Source organism: Stegastes partitus, unplaced genomic scaffold (assembly GCF_000690725.1).
Source record: "Stegastes partitus isolate 25-593 unplaced genomic scaffold, Stegastes_partitus-1.0.2 Scaffold2098, whole genome shotgun sequence".
NCBI lineage: Eukaryota > Metazoa > Chordata > Actinopteri > Pomacentridae > Stegastes > Stegastes partitus.
The window spans coordinates 40,701-51,703 of NW_007579829.1; the positions used below are offsets into that span (position 1 = coordinate 40,701).

The window sequence follows — 11,003 nt, forward strand, 5'->3', positions numbered from 1 at the left end:
TATTTGACACGATGGAAGTAAAGAAAACAGTTAATGTGCAATCAGCTTTTGCAGGATTTAAATATGTGACATGCAGCATTGAATTAAACAATTGTAATCAGTTACTGTTTTAATCCAGATAAATTTATCAATTAATGTTTTGATTCAACATTACAAAGTGGGTAAATAAGACCAGACTGTCTGCAGTGTGATGTGATGAAGGGCTTTTCCTTAAGGACAATACTAACAGTTTGGGTTTTACGCAATTACTTTAAATATTTTCTTTTATACTACTTCGTATTTTAACTCTGTTACAGTTAGTTTTTTTCAAAATGAGATTGAGATTTTTTTTAATACAAAGCATATAGAAATATAAGAGATCATTCTTTCTAGGAAGTTGAAGTACTGAACAGTGTACAGGAGTAGCACTGAAATGATTAGCTGATTGATTCATCGATAAGTTAATTGATAAAACTACTTTGATGGTTATTTTTAATACATAGATACTTTATATTATATGGTTCTAGCTTCTTAGACATGAGGGTTTGTTGCGTTAGAGTTATTTAAATAGTTTTTAATGTGTTTTTAATGACTTTAGGTTTGGACTGTCAGTTGGCTGAAACAAGCGTCATCTCCTGCCTGAAATTAGGAGACTTTGTTGTCACTCTGGGTAAATGTTATTGGCATTTCTACTTTCTTTCTTTCATTCTTTTATCATTTTTTCATTAAAAAAGTGTTGAAGTTTCATAGTTTCAGATGCTCAAAATTTGTATTTGCAGGTTTGAGGTTTGGATTTGGGATGGAAAAGCATCATGAAGGAGTCACTTTGGACTTGAATGAACTGCAAAGGATGCTCCAATTTTAGTTTTTTTGTTTGTTTGTTTTTTGTTTGTTTTTGCAAATCAAACAATGAGTTATTTAGGTAACAAACAACAATCCGTAAATTAATATACTCCTAATAAAAATCATTACTTACAGTTTAATAGTAGAGCTATGTTATGCAGCGGCCAGCAGAGGGCGGCATTTTATTGATCATATCTATATTTGTATTTGCCTGTAGTCTTCTCTTTTAATCGCTTTAACTTGATAATTATTTCGTAAATTAATTAATTAATAGGAACAAGCAAATTACAGCCTCTCTGTGTTGTTACAATGATTTTTTTAAAGTAATTTTTATCCGGTAATAAACGCCGTCGGAACCATACATACAGTTCGTGGTCGGAACAAAACTGTTTCCTGTCCGTTCGCCTTGCTGCGCTAAACTTCCGTTTGACTGGAGCAACGTCGAGCGTATTTAGTCGAAGTGGGAAAACGCATTATTTCTTTCTATCCAAGTTCGTATCGTCGACCAGGCAGTCATGTCTAGTCGGGAAGCCCTCAACATGAAGCTCCCGCCGATCCAGTCCACGGCCGGAGCCGTGCCGATCCGGAACGAGAAAGGTGAGACTGTGCGGGCAGCTAGCAGGCGGCTAGCGGCGTGCTAAGTTAGCCAGCTAGCATAGCGTAAGGGCTAACATAAACAACACAAATAGTCTGCTATAAATGTTGACAGGAGACTTGTTACTGATTTAGATTTTTTTAAATTAAAACCACAACTATACTTTAATGAGATTAAAATAGGAAATAGAGGGAAAAGGTTTCAACAATAACATACGAGTGTCCACATAGTTGTGACCGTGTAGCCGGATGAAGGAGAGAATCAGATGCAGCAACAAGTGACAGTTTAGTCTGGTTTATTCCTCTGTCACTGTAGGAACAGTCAAAAATCACGTTGCAGTAGTATTTAGGGCTGCAACTAAATGGTATTTTCATTATACATAGTTTACTTATTTAGTGTAAAAAGAGCAGAACAGTAGTAATAATTGTGTAGTTTTGAGGAATCTTATGATTGGCTTGAATATTTTTCTGATGATCGCTTCAGTTACCAATGATCTAGCTCTGTCTGTCTCTGCCTCTGTATCAACTTAAGTGTAATATTACAAACTTCAAAGTTGGTCTCTCTTATGGTGTCTGTTTAATTGTTTTTTCAGATTGCTGTATCATGTTCACTGCTTACGCAGATTTAAACTAAATTGCCTCTGTCTGTGCACATCCCAGGTGAGCTCTCCATGGAGAAGGTGAAGGTGAAGAGGTATGTGTCAGGTAAACGTCCAGACTACGCACCGATGGAGTCGTCAGATGAGGAAGAAGAGGACTTCCAGTTTGTGAAGAAGGGAAAGGAAATGGAGCCGGAGGTAGAGCTGGAGGAAGAGGAGGTGTCCGACCCACGTCTCAAACGTCTGCTCAACCGTGTCTCTGAGGACGTGGAGGAGAGGTATCGCACAGCTCTATGGACTTGATTTTAGTTCAATGAAAATATCAGTAAATGTTGTGCTGCTAAAATGCTGATTTAACCTGATGTGTCCTCAGGCTGGCGAGACACAGGCAGATCGCAGAGCCTGAAGTTGTTGCTGAGAGCAGCGAGGACTCTGATGAAGGCACGTGGCACCCGGAGCGTGAGGAGAGCAGCGAAGAGGAAGAGGAGGAAGAAGAAGAAGTGGATGATGAGGTTCGTATCTGTGCTTTTCCTGAATAGCATTTTTTTAATATGTTACTTATTTGCCCCAGGAAACATTTTTAACGTAAAATTTATGATGCTGTGCAGGAAATTGAGAGGAGACGATCGATGATGCGGCAGCGAGCCATGGAGAGGAAGAACGAGGAGATGGAGGTCATGGAGGTGGAGGAGGAAGGGAAGTCAGGGGAAGAGTCAGAGTCTGAGTCTGAATATGAAGAATACACAGACAGCGAGGACGAAGCAGAGCCGCGACTCAAACCCGTCTTCATCCGCAAGTAGGAACTGAAACAACTTATGGTTAATTAGCCATTTGCTGAAGTGTGAAAAATAACTGAGCTGGTTACAAGTTGGTGCAGTTTTGAAATAAAAACGTACAATTAACTTCTTCACGTTACTGATGTATTTGTAGCTCATAAAAATGGATTAAAGCAGAACTGTGGATTTCAGGCGGTAACTGTTTATCTGTGTTTTTTTCTGTTTACGTCACAGGAAGGACAGAGTCACGGTGGCAGAGCGTGAAGCAGAAGAGCAGAGGCAGAGAGAGCTGGAGGCCGAAGCCAAGAGGCAGGTGGAGGAACGACGGCGCTACACCCTCAAGATTGTGGAGGAAGAAGCCAAGAAGGAGTTTGAGGAGAACCGGCGCACTCTGGCTGCTCTGGACGCCCTGGACACGGACGGAGAGAACGAGGAGGAAGAATACGAAGCCTGGAAGGTCAGAGAGCTGAAACGCATCAAGAGGGACAGAGAGGCCCGAGAAGTGTGAGTAAAAACGCAAATCTGACACTGATCTGAAATGCATTTATGGTGAAAGACACTTGTTGTATTAGTAGAGCTGTAGCCGACCAAAGAAAACCTGATCGACTGAAATCGTACCTACTCTTTAACCAGTCAGTTCCTAGCAGACATACAAAGCTGGTATTTGTGGAGTATTTAGTCATTTGAACCTGGTATTTATACTGAAATGATAACAACAGACTCAGGGCAGACCAGTGTCAGCCATATTCACATGATTTCTGAAAATAGAACGACATCAACTGGTGATCTCAGCACAAGAACTACTGAGGAATATAACAGATGAAGTAGCTGCTGTTTTCAGATGATCAGTCGTGTTGGTTGTTCAGCTGTGACACACAAACTGCTGTTTACAAAGTTTAAACTAAATTTTTTGGCCATCTGTTTGAACTAAATGCAGCCACGCCGACGACTTCTTTGACATGATGTCAGGTAGTTTAGTGCCGAATCTCTATTAATCTTCAGTAAACGTTAAATAAGTCCGACCAGCAGTCTCCATGAGGTTGGACCAGTTCAAAGTTGTGAAAACACGGGGGTGTTCACAGGTGGTCTGTTCCTCCCACCGCCAAAAATAATGCATCAGTAGTCAGGCTGTTGATGGAGAGCTTTCCTCTACACGAAACTAAAACCTATGATTATCCAACCAATAAGAATTTGATCGTATGAGACCGTATCAAACCAGTGAATAGATCAGCTGACTTGCACACTACTACAGCTCTGCTAGTAGGAAGCACAATGCTGATGTTGTTTCTGAGGATGATAATGAGTGTTGTCTGTCCTCAGCATGGAGAAGGAGAAGGCTGAAATCGACAGATTCCACAACTTGACGGAGGAGGAGCGCAGAGCCGAGCTCCGCAACAGCGGCAAGGTCGTCACCAACAAAGCCTCCAAAGGCAAATACAAGTTCCTCCAGAAGTACTACCACAGAGGAGCCTTCTTCATGGTTAGTCGCTGCAGACGTTTGTTCTCCCCTTTGTCTGTTGTTTTGCGTAATGTTGCTGACTGATAAACAGTAATGAAAACACAACTTTTATGATGGCGGTGCAGTAGTGCTTTGGCTGCTGTTTTAAATGTTTGCTATACATTTTGCAAACCACCAGATGCCACTCTCTTAAAACTCTGAAGCTTCAATGCTGCTTTTATAACTTCATCCATTCAACACTAGTAAATTATTCTCTTTAGAAGTGAACATTAGAGTCTAACTGATAAAAAAAACAATCACCCACAGGTTCTGTAGCAGTGTCTATGCCTGTCCTCAAGTGACAGGAATTTGCGAGCCAGAGATGCTCAAGACACTGACTGTTTGACTTTAGATAACAGGCAGTATACAGTTTGTCCACCAGAGGTCGCTGTTACTCTTGAATTGTGCCACCTAGCGCGTACATCAACCAAATGTCTTAATTAAGGAAGAAGCTTTTAAAGTTAAATTCCATGTGGCTTTACAGACAGTAGATGATCAGTGTTGTGTAACTCTAAACGTGTGATTCTGTTGCAGGATGAAGAGGAGGACGTGTACAAGAGAGACTTCAGCGCTCCGACTCTGGAGGATCACTTCAACAAAACCATCTTGCCCAAAGTCATGCAGGTGAGCTGCTTTTACTCTCATCTGTGGCACGTTATAGCCTGAACTGTGGTGAAAACATCATCGAATTTGTAATGTGTGTTTATAAGATGGTAGGAGCTGGAATTTCTAAGTTTGCTGCTAAATGGTTTCCAGATTTTTGTGCTGATTCTTAGAACTAAAACATTTTGAATCTGCTAAGAACCGTGAGAATGAGAAAGTTATTGGTATTTATGAAGAACCCCATGAATTTGAATACTTTGTCCCTGTTTATTTTTGTGTTTTTTTTCCTAGAATTCTAAAGTGTGATTGGTAGATACCAGAATCACACACATCTGTTTTGTATCTGGTTGTTTTGGTGTTTCATTGAAGCTACAGTATGAGACCTGCGTCTAACTCAGACTACAAGAGTTTAGCTGATTTTCCTCAGACATAAGCTTTAATTGTGACCAAATCTAGGATTCAATAATTCGCTCCACAAAAGTTAGCTCACTACTCATTGTCCACGTCATGTTCGGCTTAAACCCGCTGAGCTTTCCGACTTGACCTTTTGCGTTTTGTTTCCCTCCTCAAGGTCAAAAACTTTGGTCGGTCTGGACGCACCAAATACACCCACCTGGTGGACCAGGACACCACGTCGTTCGACTCGGCCTGGGCCCAGGAGAGCGCTCAGAACAGCAAGTTCTTCAAGCAGAAGGCAGCGGGCGTGAGGGACGTGTTCGACAGACCCACGGTGAAGAAGAGGAAGACTTAAGATGGACACGAAAAGACATGGCTAGTGCAGCTGCAGAGACTGATCTGCATCCTGGAGAGTCCAGGGATGCTAACTCTCTATTCCATGGAAGGAAATCAGCAGATTGACTGATTTTACCACTTTGATGAACTGTTCAATCACCAGGAAGCTGCAGCGTCAGTGTTGGCAACTCAAAGCCTACTTACAGGGAGTTTCTCTGAAGTGGGGCGTCTGAGGTACCCAGTGTTGGTCACAGGAGGTCAGCAAGCAAGCAGTAAAATGCTGTGATGTATTTAAACCACATTAAAGAAAATCAGTACGTCTGAGTGCATTCTATAGTTGAAATATTTTCACTGCTTTACCTCAGAAAGCTCTTCCCTTTCACACATTTTCAGCTGTGGAACTTGCACATAAGCACCCTGCATTACATGGCACAAGTGTACTTGTGCATAGTAATGTGGTAGTTCTATGTTGTGACAAAGGAAAGCGCTGTTTGATCGCAAGATAGTGAGAATATTCTATATATAACATTGAAACAGACTTTTTAGGTGATTAAAATACATCAGAAGACACCAAGTACTTCATACAGCCCCACTTCAGAGAAACTCCACTATTGGTTGACATGCAGCTGGTCATGTGGGTTTTTAGCTCAAGATTTCTATCCTCAGAAGCTACTAACCTGGAAAACTCCCAGATTCTCCCTCAAGTTTAAACACAGCGGCTTGTAAATAATCAGCTCGTAACGACATTTAGTACGCAGACTCTCCCTGTTTTGTGAAACTACAGGTGTTGTAACTCGATTTGTTTGAATAAAACTTGTATCTACACTGTTTTTGTTTTTTTACAAATGGAAAAGAAAAAGAGGCTGGCAAACTGTTGACTTTTATTTAAAAAAGAAAAGGAAAAATAAACAGATTGGTGGTACAGATGACAGCGATCGGCCTCACTGATTTGTTGAGCCCGAGTGAAGCAGTCCAGTGTGTAAATGATGTTTGTTCAGTTGGTCAGAGCCACCAGCGCCTCCACCACGTTCCCCATGTGTTCCCTCAGACTGCGCTCCGCCACCGCCCTCGAAATCTCCATCTCGGACATCTGCACAGCAACACGAGCGTCACAGTTCAAAACAAATGTGCAGTTTTAAAGAGCTTCACAGTGGAGCCACTAATTGTAATCCAATACACTTGTTGTTAAACAAAGTAAATGTCTCCTCACAGTCCTGCTGAGACATAATCCAATGTTGGTGCACAGCCCTGACTCTGAATGGACAAAGAAAAAGGCTCCGATTGATTCACTGCTCCAGAGCATCCTGTGCACGAGTATGAACGTGCGCAAGAAAAGGAACAGGGAGAGAGAGGGACTGTAAATCTGGTTACACACTATCTAAACATGCTAACAAGCTAAACATCAACACGTCTTTCTCCAGAATTACAGACAAAACCTACAAACTGTCAACAACACTTTAAACTGGAGATTCTAGAGAAAGATAGTTGATGGTTTGGATGTTCAGGCAGATCACTGAACCAGATTTATTTAACAGCATTTCGTGGACCAACAGGAGCTACTTCCTATCTACAGAACCAGGACTGTGTTGCTACAACTGAACAATGAGGAAAAACTTTGATTTTTCTCACAGATATTTCAATATGATGTAACCTTTAAGTCGAGCTTTAGCTCAATATCCGTTATGTGATAAATTTAGAACATGTGATTGAGCATTACCACACGAGATTTCATCACAGATAGAACAACATGAATTTAGAAAACTGTTGACAACAGATTAAACCCTGGGGCAGACTTGCTGCAAAATGTACGAAGTTCAGGTATTAAATAATGTTTGATTTAATACGACAGGACTGTTAGTCTACATTGATCAACTGCAGACAGTTTTAACCTGCTCAACTTCACTGAATCTGACTTACAGCAATTACAGCCTTTGTGATTTACTATATAGATCAGGGGTGCCCAATCCTGGTCCTCGAGAGCCCCTATCCAGCATGTTTTAGATGTTTCCCTCTTCCAACACACCTGATTTAAATGATCAGGATCGTTATCAGGCTTCTGCAGAGCTTGATGATGAGCTGATCATTTGAATCAGGTGTGTTGGAAGAGAGAAACATCTAAAAATTACTGGATAGGGGCTCTCGAGGACCAAGATTGGGCACCCCTCATATAGATTGTTTCAAACTGATTTAAAATCAATTAACTGCTTAGCCCTAAAAACCACACACACACACACAGAACAAGGAGCTATTCACTGAATTTGACAAAATAACATTGGATTACAAACACTGACTTCTCCTTTAAAGTAAGATTTTTTTCATAGCAGACCTGCACCACTTGCATATGTGCTCCTGCATTGATTTCATATCTGTTCACTGGCTATGCGACTGCGTTCACACTGGAATTCATGGCAGTTTTTTGTTTTTTCTGACTTAATACTTAATAATTTTACCCGTCAACGGCTTTGAAAACACTATACGGATACTTAAAAAAAAAAAAGTCCACATGACCATCATTTTACAAAATATCTCTGTACACACAAGAGAATACAAAAGTACCATAAATACTTTGGTAAGAACTGTGAGACGGACGACACTCAAACTATGAAACACTGACAGTAATCCAAACATGAGTGTTTCCTGCAGACAGATGCACTGTCATGTGAGGTGGCAGCGTTAGTGTCCACATACTTTTGGCCATGAAGCGTACCAGCAGCAGATGTTACACAACCTGAACAGAATAGTCGACAAAAAATAAAACCAAACTTACAATTAGCTCTACGTCCTCTTTCTTGATGGTGACTTTGGCCAACTCTTTTTCTCTGAAAACACAGAAACAAAAAACTTATGACTTCTCTGCAAAAAAAACCCCCACAAGTATTCAAACTACTTTTCCTGGATCTGTGGGTATACAATGATTTTTTTGAAGACAAGCTCCTAACACAGTGACGTGTAGAGTGAGAGAACAGAAGTCTTACCTCTCCTGTTTGGCTTTCTGTTCTCGCGACCTTCTGTCTCCAATCACTGACATGGCCTGAAAGAAGAAACGTCACAACTGTGAGATCACAACATGGAGAAAACCTGCTGAGAATCACACTCAGGAATATTCAACTAAAAACCTGTTGCACAGAAGAAAATAGGAACTCATTTTCCAGTTTGCTATGTTGGGCAGGTTTGGCAGACAAATTTAAAAAACAAACAAACAACAACAAAAAAACACACAGGTAATTTGTTCCACTTAATGCAACATGGTCCAATTGGTCCAACTTTAAAAGATGGTTCTGGATTATTTTTGAAAAACAGTGATGTTGAGAAGCTCAGAAATTACTTTCAGTAGTTGTTTATACAGTTTAATTCTTGTCCTGATCGGATTATAGCATTTGTTTCATATTTTTCAGTTAGTTTTTGTTGTTTACATTTACTTGTATTTACTTGTGTAGCAGTTGTGTTGAGTAGCAGTTCTTCTTTATTTTTGCCATATTCTGTCCGTGTACTGGTGAAGGTTAGGACTGTTATTGACACTATATCAAGTTAATATGTTAAGTCAAAAAAGCAAATGGGAAAGTGAAAGGGTTTAGCTAGCTAGCTAGCTAGCTAGCCATCTGTCAGGCTACCGAGCTGAGTTAACCAGTGAAGTAACACAATTAAGCTAACGTCAACTGGCTATTAGTATGTGTTTGTGAAGCAAAATTCAAATAAGACAATTATTTATGAGACTAAATATTCAGCTAACAGACTTTATAACCCACATGGTTTGCTGTCGGAGGGGATGTTGGGACAGTGAAGGCAGCAGTGGCCGCATGTTTGCCGGCTAACGTTAGCTTCCAGCTCTCACCGTTTCTAAGTCGGAGCTGGAGATTTCTTTCTCCTCCGCGTAGTCCGTGACCCTCTCCAGGTCTGCCGCCCCGCTGTCATGTTTCCGAGGCTTCTCTGCCGGTTTCCCGGTGCAGTTTTCTTCGGCTTCCAGGTCCAGATCGACGTCTCCCTCTGCCGCCATGTTTGCTCCAGTGAGGCCGGAACGAAGAGAAAGGTTCCGCGCGACGTCGGAGGAAATACGGGGTCGTACAGGAAGACGATTTAAAGAATAAGGTGCAAGTGGATATTTAAAATATTTGTAGGTATTTAGTTATGTCAGAGCAAAGTTTGACTCTGTGTGGTAGCTGTAATTGACAGAGACATGCATGCGGTTTGTTTCAACCAGAAAAAATATTGAGTTTGATCATCATGACCAAACTTTTCCAGACACCTGATTTTTTATAAAAGTCAGCCTGAATTGTTAGCCAACATTATTTGGGTACCATATACCAAAAATCATATTTTTCTTATCTGTTATTTAGCCAGGAGGCTCCCACTGAGCAGGTCAGTCGTCACAGGAGGTCAAAGAGTACAGATGACCCCAGCCCAGGTCCAGAGAGGTCCGTGCAAAGGTCAAGAGTTGAGCAAGAGTGCTATAAACAACAACTAAAATACAAATCTAAATTAAAGCCGCAAGTGGTGTTGGACGGGTTCTCGCACTTCCACGCGTGTCGGATGCGGTGCACGTCAGGGTTGTAGCAGAAATGCGCTGCGGGAAATGGGGCAATCACCGTACCGTAACCCTTTCGTCATAAAACAGTAAATGCAGTTAAGTGTCACAGTTGTGCAGAATGCTGTTGTTGGTCCGTTTGTCCACTAGATGGAGCTCTGACTCCATTCAATCCTCAGTCCTCACTGTGTCTCCTCAGTAGTGCAGGAGCAAGCTGCAGCCAGAGCGGTTTAGAGGGCCGGATGAAAAGGATGAAAAGTCACAGTTTTTGGCATGAGTCATCATCAACATGTGAAGGCTCACGTCATCCCATTAGAGGTGAATATGGTCGACCGGCTAATAATATAATAATAATAATGTAGCACATGAAAGTGTGAACATGTTCTTTGTTGTTGCCAGCAGGTGGCGCTATGATTGTGACTGGATATTGGCGTATGGGTTTCATCAGAGCAGGACTGTGATCAAGTATGTAGAGTTCGAGGCAGACTGGAGCATGTACAGGGTTGTTAGACATGCTTCCTTTGTGATGGCGAATCATCACAATTCACGCCCTTTGACCTTTGCAGATGATTTTGATAACATTTTACCTTCAAGGTGTATTCTACATGCTACCCACATTTCAGCGCTCTGTGACTTAACCCCGAGGAGGAGTGAGCTCAGGTTGGACAAACAAACAATCCAAAATGGCAGACTTCCTGTTGGGTTCAAAGTATGGCTGTCACTGACTTTTTTGTTCATCCTGACCTCCTCCATATACCCACCAAATTGTGTAGGTTTAGGTCAAACGTGCTTCCAATGGGACTCCGTTGAAATTTTTCTAGGTGGCGCTGTGGAGCCATTTTTTATTTCCCCCTAAT

At 41.4% G+C, this 11,003-nt stretch overlaps 2 protein-coding genes across 2 annotated transcripts; one reads left to right on the forward strand and one right to left on the reverse strand.

Moving 5' to 3' along the window:
• The first annotated feature begins 1,217 nt into the window (after positions 1-1,217).
• On the forward strand, positions 1,218-6,449 carry mfap1 (microfibril associated protein 1). The gene is made up of 8 exons (XM_008303922.1): positions 1,218-1,419; positions 2,077-2,293; positions 2,389-2,527; positions 2,624-2,811; positions 3,026-3,295; positions 4,112-4,271; positions 4,824-4,913; positions 5,464-6,449. Exons 1-8 carry the CDS (start codon positions 1,338-1,340, stop codon positions 5,641-5,643), a joined length of 1,326 nt encoding a protein of 441 aa, XP_008302144.1. The 5' UTR covers positions 1,218-1,337; the 3' UTR covers positions 5,644-6,449.
• A 44-nt stretch (positions 6,450-6,493) lies between these two features.
• hypk (huntingtin interacting protein K) lies at positions 6,494-9,666 on the reverse strand. Its single transcript, XM_008303923.1, has 4 exons — positions 9,457-9,666; positions 8,600-8,655; positions 8,392-8,443; positions 6,494-6,714 (listed from the first exon to the last, which is right to left on the reverse strand). Exons 1-4 carry the CDS (start codon positions 9,616-9,618, stop codon positions 6,619-6,621), a joined length of 366 nt encoding a protein of 121 aa, XP_008302145.1. The 5' UTR covers positions 9,619-9,666; the 3' UTR covers positions 6,494-6,618.
• Positions 9,667-11,003: the final 1,337 nt, after the last annotated feature.